We start from the raw sequence: 23,186 nt of genomic DNA, 5'->3' as shown, positions 1-23,186 counted from the left end.
AGACAACAATAAGCAATAACTTCGATTCACTGAAATCCCTGAAGAAGCAAATGGAATGGTTAATTATTATTATTAGTTACTATAGTATCAGAGATATGTGTCTATAATAATGGAAAATAATTATTGAAAACGTTAAACTTCAACTGATTATTAATGTAATTATGAGAAATGACAAAATATAATTTATTAGAAAGAAATGATCGAGTGGAAATGCTTATACCTCTAATGTATGTTATATACGATTTCCCAATATTTGATATCGTTAGACATATTGCAATGTTTTTTCTGTAGGTTTGAGGGAAATTTCTCTCATTAATGGCAATCGAGGAAAATATTTTCTTATATACAAGTATAAGAGAGTACCTAGTGAGAGGCTATTCGATCATTCCTCATTTTTTCCAGAGTTTGGTCTATATTCTTTGGTTCTTACTTCATACAATGCACAATTTAAATCAATGCCCAAATTGGATGGGAGATAAAATAGTAGGTTCATTCCTATCTCTATCTGAGATCATGCAACAATGTCACTCATCCATTTTGCATTATTTCCGTCATGATTCATTCTAGTTTTGTATCAATTCTATGAATAATCAATGTAAACTGATCACAACACATTCATTTCGTCTCAATTAAAATTGAAAAACAAACTAATCTTATTCATTGTTCCCAATACTTCACTTCCAAACATTCCATTGCTAACTCCCACACAATCTGTCAAATAAATAAAAGCCGAATGAAACAGAATTCTGAAAGAGCCTTACAAATTAATGATTTATTGTGAAATGTGAGCTGACCTTAGACACGTTAAAGGCACTCTTCGCATATTTTAATCGCTAACAACTACGAATAAAAGTACTCAAGAGCGTGAACGTGACCAGAAAAATCGCCCCACTTGACAGTTTCACTTATATATTATTCATGGCAGATACTCTTTCCGATTAATTATAATGGGCCTACATTATTCAACTCTAACGCAAATATTGTTATGCATTTCAAAAGAAACTCCAACTCATTCTTCTTCTCTATTTTACTGTTTTACCTCGCAGTCTCTCAGCCAGGCGCCTCAAAAGAACACAATGCTTTCTTCTGACATTCCATCCCTATATTATCCCACTCACATCTAGAGGAATTTAGCGTACCTGGTCATTGAAACAGTCTTATTTTCCGCCTTGCCTAGCACTGCGTGTTGGTCTCTATTGAAACATCATGGATATAATCAATGGGCGCCCTTATTTGAATATGAAAGACGTGCTCTGTTACAGCTATTTGAATACCAATGCCTAGCATGTTTTGTATTATATGATAACCATATACTTTAAAAGATACCACTTATGTGTTTAAAAGTATTCGTATATTGCACAAACACAGTAGACTAACGTCAAACAATACGCGATTGAACCAGCAATATCATAGTTAGTCATAGATTTGTGCATAGGAAATAAAAGGAGGATTATGATATTAGGCAGATATACAGTGTTTCATGCTCCCAATCACTGGGAGACGATATTAAAGCTATAAAATGAGCAGAGCTGATCTCAAAATGGCACTACCAGTTCAATAACAAACAAGCAAGGGCCATGCTACCGAGCGTTCAATCAAACTGTTCAAACTGTTCATATCTGGTTCAACATTATTTCATTTATTTACTCACGTGCCTTACGATAATTCACTTCTAGATTTTTAGTTTCATTAATCATGAATTATGGTATCCATCAAAAATAAAATTCTCAATATAGTAATCAAGGCAATTTCAGAATATTATAATAATTCTATTAATATTTAAAGAGGCGAATGACTCTCTGGATGAAATCCATTTAGCCTTGTGCACACTACTGAAATTCACATGATTTTCATTTCGAGGAAATTCATGCGAATAACGTGTTGGCGGTTGAAGGTAGAAATTTTAACCCGTAGTTAAAAATAGCTGTTGCCGTCATGCAAATTGAAGTAATATACACAAGGCTTTAACAAGAAGCAAGATATTCATTATAAATTTGTACTCTTGCTCACGATAGTATAAATAGTATTAGATTTCTTTGTCATTAGGATTGGGCTTTAACTAAGGTTAGATCGTTAGAAGCTTGGACAGCAGTATCTTTACACTTGGTAACGTACCATTACGATATCCAATCTAGACGATATTCAATCATAAATTTGGAAGATAACTTGCAGTAGTAGACGATAACTTTGATAATAAAATGCACGTATCCAATGAAAGTGAGAGAGCCCATCTCTTCAAAATTGATAGGAGTTTATAGACGTGGAGAAGGAATCAACAGGTAAGCCTATCTACCATGTAAGCCATCTCCTCTCATTTCGGGCGTATCGAAAGCAAAATAATTACAGTATTCGAGGGGAGAGAAGATGAACAGGCTGCAGGTAGCTGGATGGAAAAGAGATAGAAGTATGTTTTCTCCCCATAATTTTCCTTCCACAGCTGTTCACCGGGAAAGAGTCAAGGTCAAATTGGGTGCTGTTGAGTAGAAAGAGAGAAGCAAAAAACGAATTAAGAATGCCTGGCTCTGTTCACCACTCTGGGCTTCTTTTATTTTAACCAACATGCATTCACTAGCAGCAGACCATTGGGAAGTTCGCATTTGCTTATTACCTGAGAGCCAGACGGTGAAAAGGTGTCAAACAAAGGAAAAAATAAATGAAGCAGGCAAAAAGAAGGAATAAGCTCAAACCCCTCATAGGGTACACTTACGTGCTGTCCGATCTCATACAAAAGCGAGAATATTCAGAGAGATGGTACAAACTCTGGTTATCAGAGAGCTCCATCAAAGAGTTTCCCCAACTCCATAACTTATTAACTCATACTCACTGTAGTGTAACTACTAGCAAAAACAATTTTTCCAATCAAATCTTTGGAAATTATTCAGTTTTTTTAAAATAATAATCATAGTTCAATTGATTTCGATTACCGCATTGGTATTCTATTGCACTCTACGAATCCAAACGAGCTCTCACTTCTTATTCATGATTATTGTTTCTATAAATAGCATTTGGCAGATATTGTGATCTCATATTTGATGTTTGAATTTGATTCTGGTGCCCATTTAAATGCAACATCCACTTTCAACGCCAATCTGGGTTCACATGATAATAATGAGAATATAATCAAATCGAAGTAATATATCTTCTGTCGACAGATGCACCGAGATTGCCCACATTTTGTATCCAGATAAAAACTTTTCTACGTAAACTGATTTTTGAAAAAACACAATTTTATTTTTGTGACATCTACATTTATTAGACTTGAACACAGGAATAAAACTGTGTTTTTTATTTATGGAAAAATTCCACAATACTATTAATTCTTATTTAAACAAATTTTAACAAACTGATTTCACGAGGACGCTAAGTGCTCTACCCAACGAGATAGCTACAATTGAACTTTAATTTATAACTACCATACTGACGGCAATTTCTAAGGCGATTTCAAAGCTGTTCTGCTACACTAGAAAGCCGACAAAAACAAATTGTTAAAGGCTATTGTTATAACATTTATGTAACTTGATTTATGTTTGATAAATAAATGAATAAATCTGATAAATAATGTATTTAAACTGAGACTGTGCATACGGCCATGAGGCGTAATAAAGGTAGGATTTAATAAGACAGTTTTAATGGGAGTTTTAATTAAATTGCACAATATGCTTCCAAGTACTGCTATTTGACACAATTCTTGAAGGGTCGAAAAGCAACACAGAATTCGTCTAGTAAAAGAATATAGAGAGGTGGAGAGTTTTTTCCATTGTTCTCTTCATATGAGATTAGCTTTCTTTCTCTATCTCTTTCTCTCTCAACAAAATTGAAATCAGTATTTCTATTAACTTTTCCAATCATCTACACCCATCGATTACATCGTTCCAACTCTAATTCTCTTGTTTTTATAACAGTTAACTTGGAAGTGATCATAACAGTTGTTATGAGGACAGGTTTATGGATCTTGCTCCTCCGAAGTTACTACTTTCATTCTTGAAGCGGCGCGATGAAAAATAGCGCTCTAATGACGTAAACATTCAGATCTTTCAGATGAAATTTGTTGAGGCAATTTAGAAATCTTGAATAGCCGAAAATATATAATACTAGAAAAGGAAAGTTGAACTTGGCTTAAGTTCCACTGTAAAAGTACTTTTTCAGAGAGGAAAGTGAAAGTGAGAGAACCTGTGTATGTATTTGGAGATGAGAACATTATTTCCACTCTTCTAATAATAGCCTGACTTGAAAATGAATCATGCTCATTTATAAGAAGTATGAACAATTCTCTGGAATCAGAGAAATAAATCTTTCCCCCACCCCCACTTTTGAAATGGAGGAGTGATATGAAATAAATGAGTGAAATGGAAAGGATCAATTGCAGATAACTTACCAGTGATATTGATCTCTGATTTGATAGAACATTACTAGTTTCATCTTCTTTCTCATCATCATAATAGTCTGAGTGCATAACAGTGCTCTTTTTCGATGCTCTGTGGAACAAAAATAAATGAGTAAAACAATCATCGTAAAGGAAAAACCTTTTATTTTAGACTCGCATTGCCATTGCTATTGAAAGTAATTCGGATAAATATATCAATAAAAATTTGTTTCAAATAAGTCTTCTATTGCTCGAGGATAGAATTACAAGATACGTTTTATGATCAGATGTGCATATAATTCTATTTTATGTAACTGTATAACTCTTTTATTGATGCTTCTAACTCTTCAATACAATGCAATACAAAATAATGTATTAAAGATTCAATAAAAAAGCCAGGATGAAACTATACTAGTGATAATATATTTGGAAATTTGATCGATATTTATTCAATTTTATGACAAAAAATACTCGCATGCAAGAGAAGCTTCCCTGTACGAATGGAGGAGTTGCTGCAGACTGAGAAACTCTCTTATAGTGAAAAAATCAATTCTATTATCGAATTCCTAACATACTAATGATGTTTCAAGAAATTACAATTGAGAAAGAAATTATAAGGCTTTGAGATATAAAAACATTTTTCATTATAAATTAAAAATAAAAGCATTAAGAAATAATCTATAATGGTTCGTATTGTCAAACAACTTTTCATATTCTTTAGTTGAAGTTCATACAATACAGAAGCTATATTACCTGATAATGCCTTTTCCAAAACGTTTAGTTGAGGAGGCTGATGTTTCACTCAGTTGTGACGTTGATCCCATTCTCGTCATTGCTGGAGGAGATTCCTGAAAAAATATTGAATTTATTAATGACACACATCACAAAAAGGGAATGCATTCTTCCAAGAGAATATGATCTTCAATTGAAACAAATTTCCTTAACTACATTACAGATATAAAAAAATCTTCCTAATAACACAAATGTGAAAAGAAACTACAGTTCTCTCAACCCTTTTTGGTCGAATGCTGAAGGGTAAGGGTATCCTAGTACCCTCTCTGAGAATGGACATCTAAAGGTCCAAACTTCACCGTTTCATGTGAAAACATTACAGTAGTACCTCAATTTTCGCATATTTCACCATATTTCTTGCTCAATATTATATTGTAGAACTCTTTAGTTATATATGATTCACCATGCTATTTTACTCCAACTGGTAATTATTTTTAGCGCTAGAACGTAAGTTGATTTTTGTTTTTTTAGACACATGAATAGAGGAATCTGAATCTGAACCTTGATAAGAATTATATTTTTCGCATGCAGATTTGTATATTATAAGCTTCATGAATTTAACTTTGAATACATATTTTATGAGGCAAGTTCCATTATACATTTCTACTGCGAATTTAAAATTTTCTTGCTGGTGGTATCTCAATTTTTCACCTCCTTCCGCTAACTTTACAACATGAACGAACATACACTCGGAGGCACTATCATTAATCTCCAGTTTCACGTAACTCTCTTGGCAGACTTATGTTAATCCTCCGACGACATTCCTGGGCGTATAAACAAGCTTTTCAGACAAATTCTTTTGTACGCACTTTGTAAAATATCACCATGTTCAAAGACAACACTCTAAGAAAGGAAGATGGCTTGCACATGTTGCCGACAGGCCGACACTGACATCAAGGTAAGGCCAACACAAAGAGGGATTAGCCAATCTGTAAAAAATGTTCTCTTAATAATGGATTGTTGCGAATATATACTTGTGTATATAATTATATCGCTTGTTAAGTACAACCGACACAAAGGAAGCGGGCAAAAGATGTCAAAATAACATTAAAAAACAAAGATGTAAAAGCGAAACTGTCCCACAACCTCCATACCATTTAAGAAGCAGGAGACACATTGTTGTACCGAAATATGCATAGCTGTTTACATATTGGCTGTTTAACTTTTTTCTATCCTCTGGCAATTTGCATGAATTTACATTGTTATGATAGTATTATGTAGTGTGTCATTAGAGTGAATTTATTTATAGTTTCAGTTTCTACTACCGAACTACGAATATGTAGTCATGGAGTCTAAAACAAATTTGACAGTAACCGACAATATATTTTTGTGAACGTGGGTGGGGATTTTGTGGGATGTTCTAGTTTCGAATAGTGGATAGTAGAAAAATGAAATAGGCGAACAGATTGCCATAAGCAATATTGTGATATTAGTGATTACTTCATGGGAATTCATGAGGCATGGAATAATGGAATAAAACATAAATATCATAGATAGTTTTTATAAAATAGAATTATAATACCCTTCAAAATTAATAAAATATTAAAAAACAAGAATACAAATTGTATTTTTAATATTTTAAAGTAGCCCTGAGTTCATACATTTGAAAAAAATCATACATAGTATACTATCTACAATTATGTTTTAAAATATTAAACTTACCACCCAAGGATTGGACTTTAACTTGGAAAAGAACGTCTCGAAATATGATGGAAAGTGAATTATCGATTTCATGCTCTATGAATGATTGTTTATGTTCCAGTAGTTATGTCCAGTAGACCTATTTTATCCTAGCGTTACCATATGGTCTCTTCAAACAATAATTAGTGAGATTTTTTTAGTTTGAAATCGTCTAACCGTGATCCAAGTCTACTTTGATTGACAACTAGATTTTCTCGTTACTGAATGGCATATGTATCTAGACTTCATCAGTAAGGAAACTTCAAGGCTATTTTTTCAAATAATATATTTTTCAGGTTAGATACAACAAAAAATAGTGAAGAAAGATGTATTCGTAGTAATCCATCAGATTAATTTGTAATGTTTGACCTCAAATCAATTATTATTCATTCCACTGTTACCTACGCTAGGACACAATACTACTATTGGCAGCAACTTATATAATATGATAACAAATAATATTGCCAGTATTGAATGTGAACAACTTTGTAACTATTTTAGGCCTGGATTTACTTTCCAAGAGCACTAACATTATTCCAGCTGATGATGAGGAAGATGACTAAGTTCTACCTGAAAAGTGGGGTTGGCTACTACCAAAAGTGGGGTTGGTAAGGAAGACTCTGGAGAGAAAGATTTCATACTTCGTAGACAATGGGCAATGCAAAGCTAATAAGGCTGCTTATGATGTTTTTGATGAATAGGATATGATAGTAGGCTAAATCCAGTTGATAATTATTATTCAGAAAAAACATTATATCAAGAGAAGAAACTATTTTGAAATTATGAGATTTTCATAGTCTAAGGGCTAATTTGACAGTGAAATGAATCAGAGTGCATATATATTCATTTATACAATATTGACCTTTATCTGTATAGGTATCCAAATTTTGTAAGGTATGTCAATAGCAATTTTGTAATTTATGGTATCCTAGCGTTACCATAATATGACCACAACTAACCCAGCAAAAAAATGTGCAATAATTGAGACCAAATAATGGACTAAATAGGGTTGGAACTAGGTATTTTTCACAGAAAAAAATCAGATTGAAAAAATAATCGATTTTTGGCATAAAATAGATTAAGAGGTTTGTTATCAAGTCCGCAGGAGAGAGTGAACATCTAGATTTTTCGAAAATAATAAAAATTAAACAGACTCACACTATTTCACTCATTTTATAATAACCGTGAATTAGAATTGAGATTGGGAAGTGGGGATTTTCCTAAAAGGAAAATATCTGTTGAAATTCACTTGAGGATCAAACTGGTTACGGTAGCTTAGTAGGTTCAAAGAATGATGCGAATAATGAGGATCGATTAAACCTCATATCCTATTCCAATTTGCTGAAGCAACTCCAAGAAAACTTGTTGACTGTATAAATACGCCCATCTCCTTTTGAAAATCACTAAAAAGTCTTCAATTCAACGACAGCCTTGATCTGTGTCCTGGATCCGGAAATCCTGCATCACATTGAGGCTATCAAGGCTGGTTGGATAACAACTCGAACAATACACTCAGATGTGAATGACATCCATGGATGAAAAAAGTCATGGAGTGTGTAATGCCACTAATGGATGAACAAGAGAAGAGCCGCACAATATGTCAGATGTCGGAGAGACAATTACATACCAACACACTCAAGCGAGGTCGAGCTTAAAACAGTTCAAGACCAAAGAAGCACATAATAAGATACTTTAATATCGGTGTTCCAGTCACATCGATATATTTTGATACTCGATATTTCAGAATGAACCAAGGAGATAGTATTATGTGACTAATGAATATTATCATAGTCATAATGAATTGAAAAAATAATATGTATGTATGAATTTATGTTGCGTACTGAGCGTATATATCTATAAAGAGGACAAGCCAAAATTGTTGCAAGTTGAGCCAGAGAAAATTTAAGATTGTTTTCTTCCATGGTTGTTGGGCTTATTGGCACAGCGTTTGACATGACTTGAATATTACTTTCATCCATTTGAATTAATTGGATCACCCATCGTTCTTTAGAAGTAAAATGCTAAATGATTTGATTTATTACTGATTGTAACAATAAAGTAACTCATAAAACCAAAGTGGGAAGCTGAAAAATATTTTCCAGCCCCAGTACTTTTACAGTGGGCTCTATATTCGATATTATTGAGGGAGAAACGTTTTTGTGAGATTTTTATTTGTGGTTTTAGAACTGTACCGATATTTCTGATTCCAAGTTGAAATTGAGGGCATGATTAGTGCACCAAAACTACCAGGCTTTGTCAGAGATCTAATACTTGAGCTCTGATTAAAATTAGCCATGGATATAATTATGTTATTACTATCTGAAAGTTGTCTATCAAACTATGATTTTGTTACTTTGTCTTATCGTTTGTGAGTATTGAGATGTGACCTGGTTTCCATAGTTTTATTTATTCTAGTGGTTTGAATTAGCTCTTTTTTTCTATTGACATGTTTTCTGTACCTAGTTGCTCAAACTCACTGCCGGCGCACAAGTTTTCTTTGCCGGTAGTGCCATTTTGCAAGTTAAAATATTTATTTTATCAATCTGTATTATTTTATGGCAAATAAATGAATTTGAATTTGAATTTGAATGTTATTATCTTCAACTGAAATCTATGTTTCATCAACACGAATCTTCATTCTTCTCAATTCTAAACGTTAGAAGCATAAGTTATCAGCTATGTTTCTGTTGAACTGTTCGTTCCTCAGCAATAGTGCTATTGGATGTAAAACTCTATTGCAGCTTTACTTCTCTGTGCTGTGAAGTGGTGCAGAACACCATTCGGCTCATTAATTTGATTGTCTTGACTTCGTGTTCTGACTTATTTTTCAATATTTTTTTCATTCTCTATCTTTTTTCAACCCAACCTTGAGCGCTATGATCATCAATCGGCAGCGATGGCTCTGGACTTGATCGCTAGCATCAATAAATTAAAAAACTACTTTCAATCAAGATAAGCTTTGCACCAACAAAAAAGACCTTCCAGTTTGTCACGATTTTATAGTAAGATTTTTTCATATCAAACAAGCAAAATCGAGGGGAACAGGGAAAACAGGGAAAAATCGAGTTTGATGATTGAACCAGTTTTCATTTCATCAACGATATCTCCAAGTGCTTATATCCTGAGCTTGATCCTGTTCTTCTCAAAGGTTCCAATATCTAACAGTATATTTTCTATTTCTTCTAATATTGTTGGCCATCCTTTCAAAGTCCATTGCTACCATGCTACTTATTCTCTGTATATGGTGAACCCCCACGATGAAGGCAGAAATAATTGATAAAAAGTGGAGAGAGAAAACAATTAAACCTTGTTCAAACGTGGAGAACAGTTGACTATCTGTTCTCACGCAACTTGTTAACCTCAACTAATTATCTAAGTACCGTTGTTGAATCTCTCTACCTTACTACATTATGCTCTATACTCGATAATAAGTATGTATAGAATCCATGGACTGGCCTGTAACACGTATGCTTACAGATATTTGTACTTATGCTGCTTACTTGAACTGCATTATTACATGTAGCATACACGCATGCGCTGTAGGCATTTTGTACTTGTTTTTATGATGATAGGGAGAGTTATTGGAAAACTATATATCCTAATGGTTCACATAGCAATAAATATAAAATTTTTAGTGGTTAGGGAGCTGTTGTACAAAGTGATCGTGACTACATTTTACTGTTTGCATTTAGCTTGAAGGATATGTCATGATCATTTTAATATCCTTCATAATTCATGAATAATCATCATGATTATTTTGCTCATAATATTCATCCATTATAACACTCACAAACTGGTGATTAGAATAAGAGTTGAGAAGAACTAACTAATTTTCAATTCAGGAGAATAGAGAATAATCATTATTCCATCAAAAACGTTAGAATCATTTTCTGTTTATTACTTGGGTACAAAGCAGGATAGACCTGCTCTTAAGGTTTTCAGTACCAAATAAAAGCTGTAAGATTTTGATTATTGTTAGTTTTAAATTCAATCGATATTCAAGCAACTAATTTTGTAAGTTCTGGAACCAACACGCTTCATTCATTGGAATATCAATATCTCACGAGTCAGATCAATCTCTCCATGTAATGCAACATTCAAAAAGTATATTTGTGCTCCACAGATACTCAATGATGTAATTGGTGAATGTTATAGAGAGTAAGTACTTGTAACATTTTGCTATCCCAGTTCCGACATCTTGTTAAGCTAAATAATACTGAATAAATTCAGCGAGTACAACATTCGTGTTCAATATAAGAGTGGACCCTACACGTATCACTACTACAACAATTCAGTTACAACTATAACAACCAGGTAGTTGTATCTACAACTATATAGATATAACTATGATGTAGCTGTTTCCGCAACAACTATATGTTTATATGTTATAACAACAAAGCAACTACAGTATATAGTAATAAGTACAAATTATAGTTGTAGGGAGCGTGAGCTGGCCCTGAGTTTGGCCACTAAATTCGGGTCATGGCCTGAGGGGGAGTTGTAGTATGGGGAGGGGTAGGGGGGCAGAAAGTTCAAACTGGGTTCAAACCGGGTTCGCAAGTCGCTCGCCTCAAATCTACTATGAAAATAATGCTATGATGACCCGCTAGGTATAATATGACCTTTCTAGTGCTATGCTCTCCTACTACTACTATACACTACTACCCGTTCTAGCTTACAAGTCTCCGCTTGTATTCACTACCTCTAGAGCTGAATCCTATCTCTCCTGAAACTATTCTGCAGTCAATGGGCGTTTTTAATTGATCACATTGGTTAAAGAAAATAAATTAAAAGAGAGTATTGTGCTTTGTACTTATTGTACTAGTAAGCTTACTAACTTCAGAATCTATTCGGAAATAGAATACTACTCACCAATGTCGAAATCAATATAAATTAATTCTCTGTTTACGACTGCAGGACAAACTAGATGCAATAAAATAATAAGGATGTTTCTTTAATACGGTACCTATGTTTCCTTTATGCTAGAATCTACTAGAGAGATCCCTATCTTCGTTACTCCTCTAATCAACCACCTCCGTTGTTTCTTATTGATAATATTGAATTTTTTCTTTGAATTTCACAAGTTTAACATACCGCCTCTGTAATCGGTAATGTCAGTGCGTAGTTTTTCTTAGTCTTGAAGGCCAAAAACATTTATTGCTCATAAATCATCCATTCTGCTTCTGGAGACGATTGGACCTGTCACGTGATCTATTAGATCTCAAGAACACTCCTCCATCCATTAATTCAACTCTTCTTCAATTAGTTTTTTTCATCAATAATTACGTTTAATGTCTGGCAATTGGTCCGCCGTGACCATACAAATTGTAGGCAAGCTTTCAAAACATTTCTTTCGTAAACTGAACGCAGCTTCTCATCATTAGATGCTCGAATAGAGCCCAATTTCAACGATTAAATGATGCTCGTGGGAAACATGTTTCAATTCAATGTTGCCAAACATTCATTTGCGGCTGAAAATTATCTAGGAGTCGGACAGGTTCCCCACGAAGCTTCTAAAATTACCTAGGATGGAAATCTGCCTTGTTCTCATATTAAAATCTCTAAAGCGCTGTAATTTACTATGGACTTCGATGATGTGGAGGAATGTATTTTTAGAATTGAGTAAAGAGCAAATATAAACAGAAAAGTGGCCTATTTACTTTAGGCCTACTTACATGAAGGCTACATTGTAAATCTAGGAGTGTATCTTCCCTCATCCACCAGGACTGAATAGAAAAGTACACTAATGCAAGTTGCAGAGTAGAGTTTGATAGGCCTAGTTTGCATCGTGGTTTGCATGTGGACGTAGCAAAGCATATAAATATCAAAAAAGTGATTTTCCATTAATATTATAGAAATGAAAGAATGCTATCGACCTGACCGTCTACCTATCGTAGGTCTGCCCTGGAACAGGTTCATTCTAATATGGAATCTGGTTATTTGATTGAGAATCTTGATGGTTTCATTCAATAGGATTGTGGAGTTGCAAGTTGTCACAGCAGTTGGAACTACAGTAGAAAAGTAGCATGAGAAATTGAGAAAATTTAAATAATTTATCCAAGTAATATCAGTTATGTGAGAGATTATTTGGGATTATTGGAGATTATCAGATAATTATTATGTATTATTAGATCTGCAGGACCGACCTTATTGCCATACCCTATGAAACGTTCCTCCATAATGATAAAATGTGATAGAACTCTCACTATGAGATAGTGTGAGAAAATTATTCAAACAACTTAATTCCTAAAAGGCTACATCCATTTTTTTCAATTTTCGGAACTTGGTCGTGAGTGAGAAATGTGAGAAGCTGCCATTATCATTTTAAAGATAAAGTCCAATAAGGAATTCCAGTTCAAAGAAGAACACACAGTAGCTATCACAAATCTGTAAGGGAACCTGCGGAGGACGATCTTGAGATCACTGCTAGAGCTATATCATTAAATCCATCAAGAGTTGGGTCATGGGAAGGGAAGAGGAGGAGTAGGAGGAGGACACTCTTTCCTCATTCTCTTTCTTTCTTCTCTCTCCCTATCAAGCCTTTCTCTCTAATTCTGTCCCAAACATGGAATTAAAACGGAACAGGAGACTGATGACTCGGGTCGGTCCATAGGGGTCACAGCCGCACATTCAAATCAGGTAGCCGGGACTTTTTCCGTGCTGCAGGCAGCAGGCGGTTATCCTTCTCTTTTTCAATCATATTTTCATGATTGTTCCTAATAATATTTCCGTCATCGATGAAGTGATACAAGCACTGGAGTACAGCTAGTTTGAATGTTTGAAGATGAATCAAGTTTATTGGTTTCAAACTGATCTTACTTATTAATTTGAGTTCCCTTATGATTTTTCATGTAATAAGCAATCAGCATGAATTGGCAATTACTCCATTTTCAAAAGATTTCTTGGAGAATTTTCCACTACGTTTTCGTGAATATCCGTATTTTTGTACATATTTGGATCATAAATGCAAGTGTCTCTTTTATGACGTCAATCTTAGAATAAGATTCGAAGATAATAAAATAGCCTTTATAGAGAGAGAGTTTTTGCTGTTGAAGAAACAACACTTTTAACTAGCACGAAAGTGATATACAACTTGTAAGAAATCGTACTCGCAACAATAAATTCATTACAATCAGGATATTAATATTACGGTGAGTTATTTTTCTGAATTTTCTTCCATTACAGGTAACTTATAGCTATCAATCTCTAATTTTGAATTAGATTTCAGAGCCATTGAATTGATTTGCCCAGCAAATCAATGTGATTTGCTGATTATGACGAACAGCTGTTTTTTCCTGTGATTTCAGGAATAATTCGAACTTTCTCAAGTATCCAGCGGTTTGTACTTAACGAGATTCTCATTATTGGAACCCATTGAATAGGATAAACTTTGAAACAAATTAATAAGACATCTCAAGTATCTCTAGATGGATTATTTTATTGTGTGAAATGTCTCTATAGAAGTCAATTTACATAGCTATTAGGTTTAATAATATTAATTCACGCCAACTTTTTGAGCAAAAGTAGAAGTTGTAATAATGATTGCATTATTCTAATCAGTAATGTACAGATGAATTTAAATGGAAATTGATATTGTGTAATTTTTCCATAATTGAGAAAACACATTGTTATTCATCTTCAGCTGATGAAGATGTGTTGGTTTCAACACGAAACTGCAGTCCTGTCTTGTACACAAAGTCTAATAAATGTGGATGTGCCAACAATGTATAGGTTTCCTTCACCCATGTACACACTAAACTGTTGAGCCGTTGCTCATAACTCACAAACCGAAATGAGCGAAAATTGTGATGATATCACTCATCTACTCCACAAATTAGTTAGAAATTCCACATGATGCGTAGCTCAGCAACACTATAATCACCGAATTCAATTTCCGGAGTGGATTTCGGTTTGTTGAGATGCAAGCGTCGTCCAATCCAATTGTAAGCGGAACAAATTCCATCTACATAAAACAGCTGTTCGTCATAATAAGTTTGACTGACATTTACCGACTACGGCGCAACGCAAAGTTGTAGAAGCGGATTCTTGCATCGGTGAACAAGAACAATTGATAGGGAAAACATCTAACACTCCTCCCCGCCTCATCACCTAAGGACTAACACTATCATCATTCTTATAGCGCTTTGTGCGTCATCTATCATATTAGTATCATTATAGCGACTAGACACATTTTTGAAGGATGTTGGACTTTCTATTTCACATCGCCTCCTAAGATCAAGATGTTCTAAGGTATTTCAAAGATCCATCAGTAATATTTTTACTAGGCTACTTATTCTTGTTTTATCACTCGTTATCATGAATCATAGAAGAATCGTTCTTCTTTATCATAGCTGCCTGGGAAATACAAGGATCAAAGATATTCTTATGCGCACTTCACATTATATTTTCATAGTATTTGTAACTGAATTCATATCCGTGCCTTTCTGAGAATTCCCCAATTAAAATTTATTCCAATGTTATGAAAGAGGTGTTGAACTGGAGAACTTCAGAAATAATGTAAGGAGTGTGAGAATGTTAAATGTGTGTGAGAGGAGTGTGAAATGTAAGGAATATGAGAATCAAATTTTGGTTTTAATTTGTATTGAGCTCAGACCTCAGAATAACAAACGAATTACCACTAACCTTCAAACTGATTGCGCTTCTCTTTTGATTATATATATATATATATATATATATATATATATATATATAGAAATGAAAGAATGCTATCGACCTGACCGTCTACCTATCGTAGGTCTGCCCTGGAACAGGTTCATTCTAATATGGAATCTGGTTATTTGATTGAGAATCTTGATGGTTTCATTCAATAGGATTGTGGAGTTGCAAGTTGTCACAGCAGTTGGAACTACAGTAGAAAAGTAGCATGAGAAATTGAGAAAATTTAAATAATTTATCCAAGTAATATCAGTTATGTGAGAGATTATTTGGGATTATTGGAGATTATCAGATAATTATTATGTATTATTAGATCTGCAGGACCGACCTTATTGCCATACCCTATGAAACGTTCCTCCATAATGATAAAATGTGATAGAACTCTCACTATGAGATAGTGTGAGAAAATTATTCAAACAACTTAATTCCTAAAAGGCTACATCCATTTTTTTCAATTTTCGGAACTTGGTCGTGAGTGAGAAATGTGAGAAGCTGCCATTATCATTTCAAAGATAAAGTCCAATAAGGAATTCCAGTTCAAAGAAGAACACACAGTAGCTATCACAAATCTGTAAGGGAACCTGCGGAGGACGATCTTGAGATCACTGCTAGAGCTATATCATTAAATCCATCAAGAGTTGGGTCATGGGAAGGGAAGAGGAGGAGTAGGAGGACACTCTTTCCTCATTCTCTTTCTTTCTTCTCTCTCCCTATCAAGCCTTTCTCTCTAATTCTGTCCCAAACATGGAATTAAAACGGAACAGGAGACTGATGACTCGGGTCGGTCCATAGGGGTCACAGCCACACATTCAAATCAGGTAGCCGGGACTTTTTCCGTGCTGCAGGCAGCAGGCGGTTATCCTTCTCTTTTTCAATCATATTTTCATGATTGTTCCTAATAATATTTCCGTCATCGATGAAGTCATACAAGCACTGGAGTACAGCTAGTTTGAATGTTTGAAGATGAATCAAGTTTATTGGTTTCAAACTGATCTTACTTATTAATCTGAGTTCCCTTATGATTTTTCATGTAATAAGCAATCAGCATGAATTGGCAATTACTCCATTTTCAAAAGATTTCTTGGAGAGTTTTCCACTACGTTTTCGTGAATATCTGTATTTTTGTACATATTTTGATCATGAATGCAAGTGTCTCTTTTATGACGTCAATCTTAGAATAAGATTCGAAGATAATAAAATAGCCTTTATAGAGAGATTTTTTGCTGTTGAAGAAACAACACTTTTAACTAGCACGAAAGTGATATACAACTTGTAAGAAATTGTACTCGCAACAATAAATTTATTACAATCAGGATATTACTATTACGGTGAGTTATTTTTCTGAATTTTCTTCCATTACAGGTAACTTATAGCTATCAATCTCTAATTTTGTATTAGATTTCAGAGCCATTGAATTGATTTGCCCAGCAGTTACTCTATGATTTCAGGAATAATTCAAACTTTCTCAAGTATCCAGCGGTTTGCACTTAACGAGAATCTCATTATTGGAACTCATTGAATAGGATAAACTTTGAAACAAATTAATAAGACATCTCAAGTATCTCTGAATGGATTATTTCATTGTGTGAAACGTTTTTATAGAAGTCAATTTACATAGCTATTAGATTTATTAATATTAATTCACGCCAACTTTTTGAGCAACAGTAGAAGTTGTAATAATGATTGCATTATTCTAATCAGTAATGTACAGATGAATTTAAATGGAAATTGATATTGTGTAATTTTTCCATAATTGAGAAAACACATTTTTATTCATCTTCAGCTGATGAAGATGTGTTGGTTTCAACACGAAACTGCAGTCCTATCTTGTGTACAAGTCTATTAATGTGGATGTGCCAACAATGTATAGGTTTCCTTCACCCATGTACACACTAAACTGTTGAGCCGTTGCTCATAACTCACAAACCGAAATGAGCAAAAATTGTGATGATATCACTCATCTACTCCACAAATTAGTTAGGAATTCCACATGATGCGTAGCTCAGCAACACTATAATCACCGAATTCAATTTCCGGAGTGGATTTCGGTTTGTTGAGATGCACCCAAAGCAAGCGTCGTCCAATCCAATTGTAAGCGGAACAAATTCCATCTACATAAAACAGCTGTTCGTCATAATAAGTTTGACTGACATTTACCGACTACGGCGCAACGCAAAGTTGTAGAAGCGGATTCTTGCATCGGTGAACAAGAACAATTGATAGGGAAAACATCTAACACTCCTCCCCGCCTCATCACCTAAGGACTAACACTATCATCATTCTTATAGCGCTTTGTGCGTCATCTATCATATTAGTATCATTATAGCGACTAGACACATTTTGAAGGATGTTGGACTTTCTATTTCACATCGCCTCCTAAGATCAAGATGTTCTAAGGTATTTCAAAGATCCATCAGTAATATTTTTACTAGGCTACTTATTCTTGTTTTATCACTCGTTATCATGAATCATAGAAGAATCGTTCTTCTTTATCATAGCTGCCTGGGAAATACAAGGATCAAAGATATTCTTATGCGCACTTCACATTATATTTTCATAGTATTTGTAACTGAATTCATATCAGTGCCTTTCTGAGAATTCCCCAATTAAAATTTATTCCAATGTTATGAAAGAGGTGTTGAACTGGAGAACTTCAGAAATAATGTAAGGAGTGTGAGAATGTTAAATGTGTGTGAGAGGAGTGTGAAATGTAAGGAATATGAGAATCAAATTTTGGTTTTAATTTGTATTGAGCTCAGACCTCAGAATAACAAACGAATTACCACTAACCTTCAAACTGATTGCGCTTCTCTTTTGATAATATATATATATATATATTATATATATATATATATATATATATTATATATATATATATATAATTGAACAAGTTCTATTCAGCGAAGCACTCTTCATGATTCAATGTGAATCAATTGTACAGTCCAAATAAATTATGGAGGTTAACGAACCTATAAAGATAATTATTGTAATTTTTATGGAAGGGGAACCTTGAGAATACGTTGAACACCATATAATGTTATTCATTGCATATTGAATAATTGTGATTTATTACAGTTCGAACCATGCTTCATGGAAACTAATAGACTTCTTGAAGGATAGAGCAAATAAACAAGACTTGACTTGACATCCGAGAAGGGCACAGTATGTTATCAACAATCATGAGTTGATAGTTTTGAATTCTGAAAATGAGCTTCACGTTTGTTGTTGTCCGAGGAAGACACAGTTGATAATTGTTATATTATTAATTGTTATATTGGTTAGCAATAATCTTAATAGTTTTGAATTTTGAAAATTGGAGAAGTAATTTTCCAAAGCATTCGAGAGATTAATCTCCACCAATCAATTATAATCTCCGTTATAACCAGGAGAAAGGTTCTATAGAGTTGGAGTGGAACTTGAATTGATCTAAATCGATTGCTCTTAAAACCACCAGATTTTTTCTATTTTGATGTGACCTCTCGATTCTGTATAAAAAGGCACCTGACGGACGTGACTGATGGACAATACGATTACTATGGCTTTGATACTCGTGTCTGTAGCGAATGAAAACTGTACACAATGGATACGAGATTTGAGTCCAACCCTTTCAGCACCTCGTACTGTTATTCAAACATCAGAATAGATTCAAATCGTGACCATAGCGTGACGTATTTGTGGGATCAGCGCGTAGAAGTGATCGTGACTGATGACGCGTCTGTTATCATGATCTCAAACAATTCATCAATCAACAGTTAGGACACCCAGACGGTGAAGTCTAGCTATAGATTCTGTGGCTACTGATTTCTGTCTACAGTAAAGATTTATGTACTCTACTCTATATTAGTTTTTATAATGTTCAAGTTTATATAGATCATTCGATAATTTTGAGTAATCGCGATTAATCACGTTGTAAAGTGGAGGATTCATGAGAATTGATTGTTTTGAAATGATAGTTTTTCAATATTGTAGTGCCTAGTGAATGAATAAATGATGGAGTTTTTCAATCATTCATTAATTAAAATTTTGATGAAGTTGAATGATCCATTGAAATAGTTTATGTTAAGCTTTTGCGTGTTTATTGGAGTTCATAACACTGTTTTCATAGATATTATTTTTTCAAATGTTTATTGATTCCAATAATGCATGAATATTCTGGTTAGAGAATAAAGCCACAGCGATAATACATTTATGAAAAGTATACAATTATTTACAATTTCTATAAAAATTTGGGAAAGGAACAGTTTTGGGCTTTTAGCCTGTTGTTCCTTTCCCAATCATTCATAGTTGAGAATGATATTGTATGTATCAATGTATAAATAAATAAAAGTCAATACCAACATCTCTAAGAATTTCAGTCATGATTAGTTACAATAGCATTTAACCAGTCAATATGTTTCAGCGTGAATATGATAATTATATTTTAGGTCTTACGTCTTATACTGATTCTTCGTTGTGGATGAATTAATTATCTCTCTTGATTTAATAATTCTCTGATGATGAGTTGAGAAATGTCGGTAATAAGTTCTTTGAGTTGATAAGTAGTGAGTTTGAAAGGTCAGTTTTCATTCTCACACTACTTGTTACCAATATTAATGAATAATGTCTCTACAATCAAAGGTAATAGAGGATTTTAAGTATTATTTATCCAGCCTATGCTATAATCTACCAGCAAATGGAGAAGTGAAGACTTGCTCCATTGCGCAAGCTTCAATAACTGTGAGATCTACCATCCGATCTACGTGAGAGAGTCAGCGGTCTAAAGAATCCCGAGAGAACTAGCTCAAACTCAGCAACTTTTTCTAAGTTCATAAAACATTTTTTAGGTATTACTCCGACCACCAATAAAGAAACGTTTTGCTCTAAGTGTTACGAATGGATGAATGGTAATGCCCTCCAACCTTTTCCGAACCTCATTTACTAACAAAGAAGAAAAGCCCCATTTCAATCAATCTGGATCTCAGGTAATCCAATTAAAGTCCAGTATAACAACTCAATAGTTTGAACGCATAATTATTTGAAGAAGATAGACTTAGAAACAATCCGCTCTCACTCGTAATTTATTTAAAAACCAGTTCTCTCTTCTAGCTCTCAGGTGAGAAATAGCTACAAACTACTATAGATCACTTACTATCATAACAGTACAGAGAACACTCTAATAGTGCAACAGTGAATCAGCAAATGATTATGATAGATGGTTACAGAGTGTCATGGAATAGCATCTTCAATAAAGTAGAAACCGGTTGTTATTCTATTCTTGTGGTCATAAAGCAGTGAGATGTGAATGAAGCTCTTGATATCATGATACGATGGGTGCACGGTGCAATATACTATATTATACCAGAGAAACTTATACTGTCTTTTTCTATGTCTATACTGTGCTTTCCTATGCTAAGATATTATGCTAAGTCTCCCAGGGCAGACACAACCCGTTTGGTATTGCCTCGATACAAGAAGAAGACATGTACCTCAATATAGGTATGAACATTGATAAATGTATATAGTTCAGTTACGGGAGAGGTGTGGGATGTCAGGATTGTCGTATGGGATAGGGACTGGATCGGATAGGTCGTAGACCCTCAGCTTTTCAGCATCAGATGCCTTCAGGCATTTGCTAGCTGTACCTTTATAGGATCCCTCCTGTGTACAGCCGTCTAAGAACGCATTGGAGAGCCAAATTTCTGTACCGATGTCATTATAAAGCCATCAGAGCACTGCGGAAGCCGTAATTTTGCTGTTCTGCTCACTGGAGTCAACGAATTATCTACTAAGATTTCAGTAGTGTTTTGGAGAAGTGTGATTTTCCAAGCTCACAATAAATTGATGTAATTTATTATTACTAAACGAAAATCCAAATTAAATGCTAATTATGTAATTTTATGAGGGACTTGATTGTTCTCATGAAGAGTTTATCTGATTGTGAAAGGAACAGAGTTCAGTCATGGTGACCAATCATTCACTTACTATCAAAAGTCAAATCCGTATACTAGTAGGAAAAATCTTTAAAATAATGTTTTGTCTTCTTTGAAGCTTGAAGATACTGTTTTCAGAGAAGGGTGAGGATAGAATTTTTACTGTCATTGTATTTATACACATCCTCAATAATTCCAGAAGTATTAAATGAGAATAATTGACTCCTTCTCAATGCGACAGAACATATAATTTTTTCACTAACAAATCATAAAATAAGGACGTATTCAAAGCTTGAAATCAATGGATGGATTATTGTAACAAATCGTTTGTATGTTTTTTCTATTGGACGATAAATTGAAGACATAAGAAAATTGATGGAAGTTTTGAATAATTCATGCTAAAGTATTTTTTCAATTTGATAAAAATCACATTCAAATTTGCAAGAATTGAAATGTTAAATTATATAATAATACATAATATCGGGGCACCGAGCTTCGCTCTGGAGTACAATAGCAAAGAAGCATGAAAGCATAGTTTATAGTAAATAAATTTTATTTATTCATTTATTGATACACAGAACACAATATTCTTTAAAAAAATTATGAAGGACCAACAGGCACAGCCCAAAACTGTTTCTTCCCCGAATTATACATTATACACAGATCCGATTTATATACTATAAGTAGTCCAAAAATTAGGGTTATGTTCCATACACTTTCAAGCCCAAATTTTCAGTCCAAAGATTTGAATACAGAAAAGTTCAAATTTAGATTGTTGATTTGTTGTCCTTCAGCGAGTTTTCCCAGGAATGAGACCCTGTGCAATCGTCTTTTTATATCAAGAACCTCCCATATTGAAAATTTCATTAAAATCGTTAGAGCCGTTTTCGAGATCCGTTGGACATACATAAATAAATACATACATACATTAAAATACATCCATAAATAAATACAGAAATTGCTCGCTTAATATAATAGGATTATGCAGCCTTGCATATTAATACAGCTTACTGTACTCACAATACGAACATGTAATTATCTACATATTAATGTATTTGACGACCAGTGAGATCTTGATGGATGAATAATATTCTAGATAACGCTTCATTACGCCTTGAAAATGGAAATGTGGATGAAGGTTCCACAGGAGAAGAGTAACGCCTTTGAATACTCGAAGAAACGGGGTATTGATGTTCCAAATTAGAAAACAAAACTTTAACTTTTTGTACTTCATTTTCCGTTGCACGCATGACTGCAGTCTCAAAAAGTCGGTAGGTTGGGGTGTCTCTTCCTCACTTCCTATACTAAGATTCACCTCAAACTATCAGTATTCTCTTAAAATAACATTGATGATTCTCATTCAATTAACTCTGACAGTTTGTAGTGACTCTCACAATAGTCAGAGAACTTTACTTGTTTCCCATACTTTTCCATGCGTGAAGTGGCGTTTCCTGTGAACAGCATTCGTTGCTTCCTAATCTTCTTCTTTTATTTACTTCATTTCTTATCTTGCCTTCTTTGCATGCTTTGTTCTCTGCTGCTGTCTTCTGCAGTTAGCACGATTTCGGCAACCGAATGACAGCGAAGAGAAATGGAAAAACACTTTCTAATTGGAGAATAAGGAACAGATGATGTCGATGTCACAGTGTCAGCGGAACTACTGCAGCCACGAAACACGCGATTCCCATTGTTGAATATTATTTTTTCCTGTATTGTTTCATTTGTGGAACTGTAACAGTGGTATGAAAGATGAATATAAATTTCGG

At 34.1% G+C, this 23,186-nt stretch overlaps 1 protein-coding gene across 1 annotated transcript in view; it reads right to left on the bottom strand.

Annotated features, from left to right (window-relative positions):
- LOC111047256 overlaps window positions 1-23,186 on the bottom strand; it is a 45,085-nt gene that overhangs the window by 14,538 nt on the left and 7,361 nt on the right. The window contains exons 2-3 of the mRNA XM_022332963.2: window positions 5,117-5,211; window positions 4,376-4,475 (exon numbers count right to left, since the gene is read on the bottom strand). Of these exons, the coding sequence (XP_022188655.1) occupies window positions 4,376-4,475; window positions 5,117-5,196 (180 nt within the window). The 5' untranslated portion in view covers window positions 5,197-5,211. The remainder of the gene's footprint in view (window positions 1-4,375; window positions 4,476-5,116; window positions 5,212-23,186) is intronic.

This window comes from Nilaparvata lugens, chromosome 10 (genome assembly GCF_014356525.2).
Source record: "Nilaparvata lugens isolate BPH chromosome 10, ASM1435652v1, whole genome shotgun sequence".
In the NCBI taxonomy this organism is placed as follows: Eukaryota; Metazoa; Arthropoda; class Insecta; order Hemiptera; family Delphacidae; genus Nilaparvata; species Nilaparvata lugens.
Note: the sequence above shows the minus strand (reverse complement) of the source record. Positions and strands in the feature narration are given on the sequence as shown.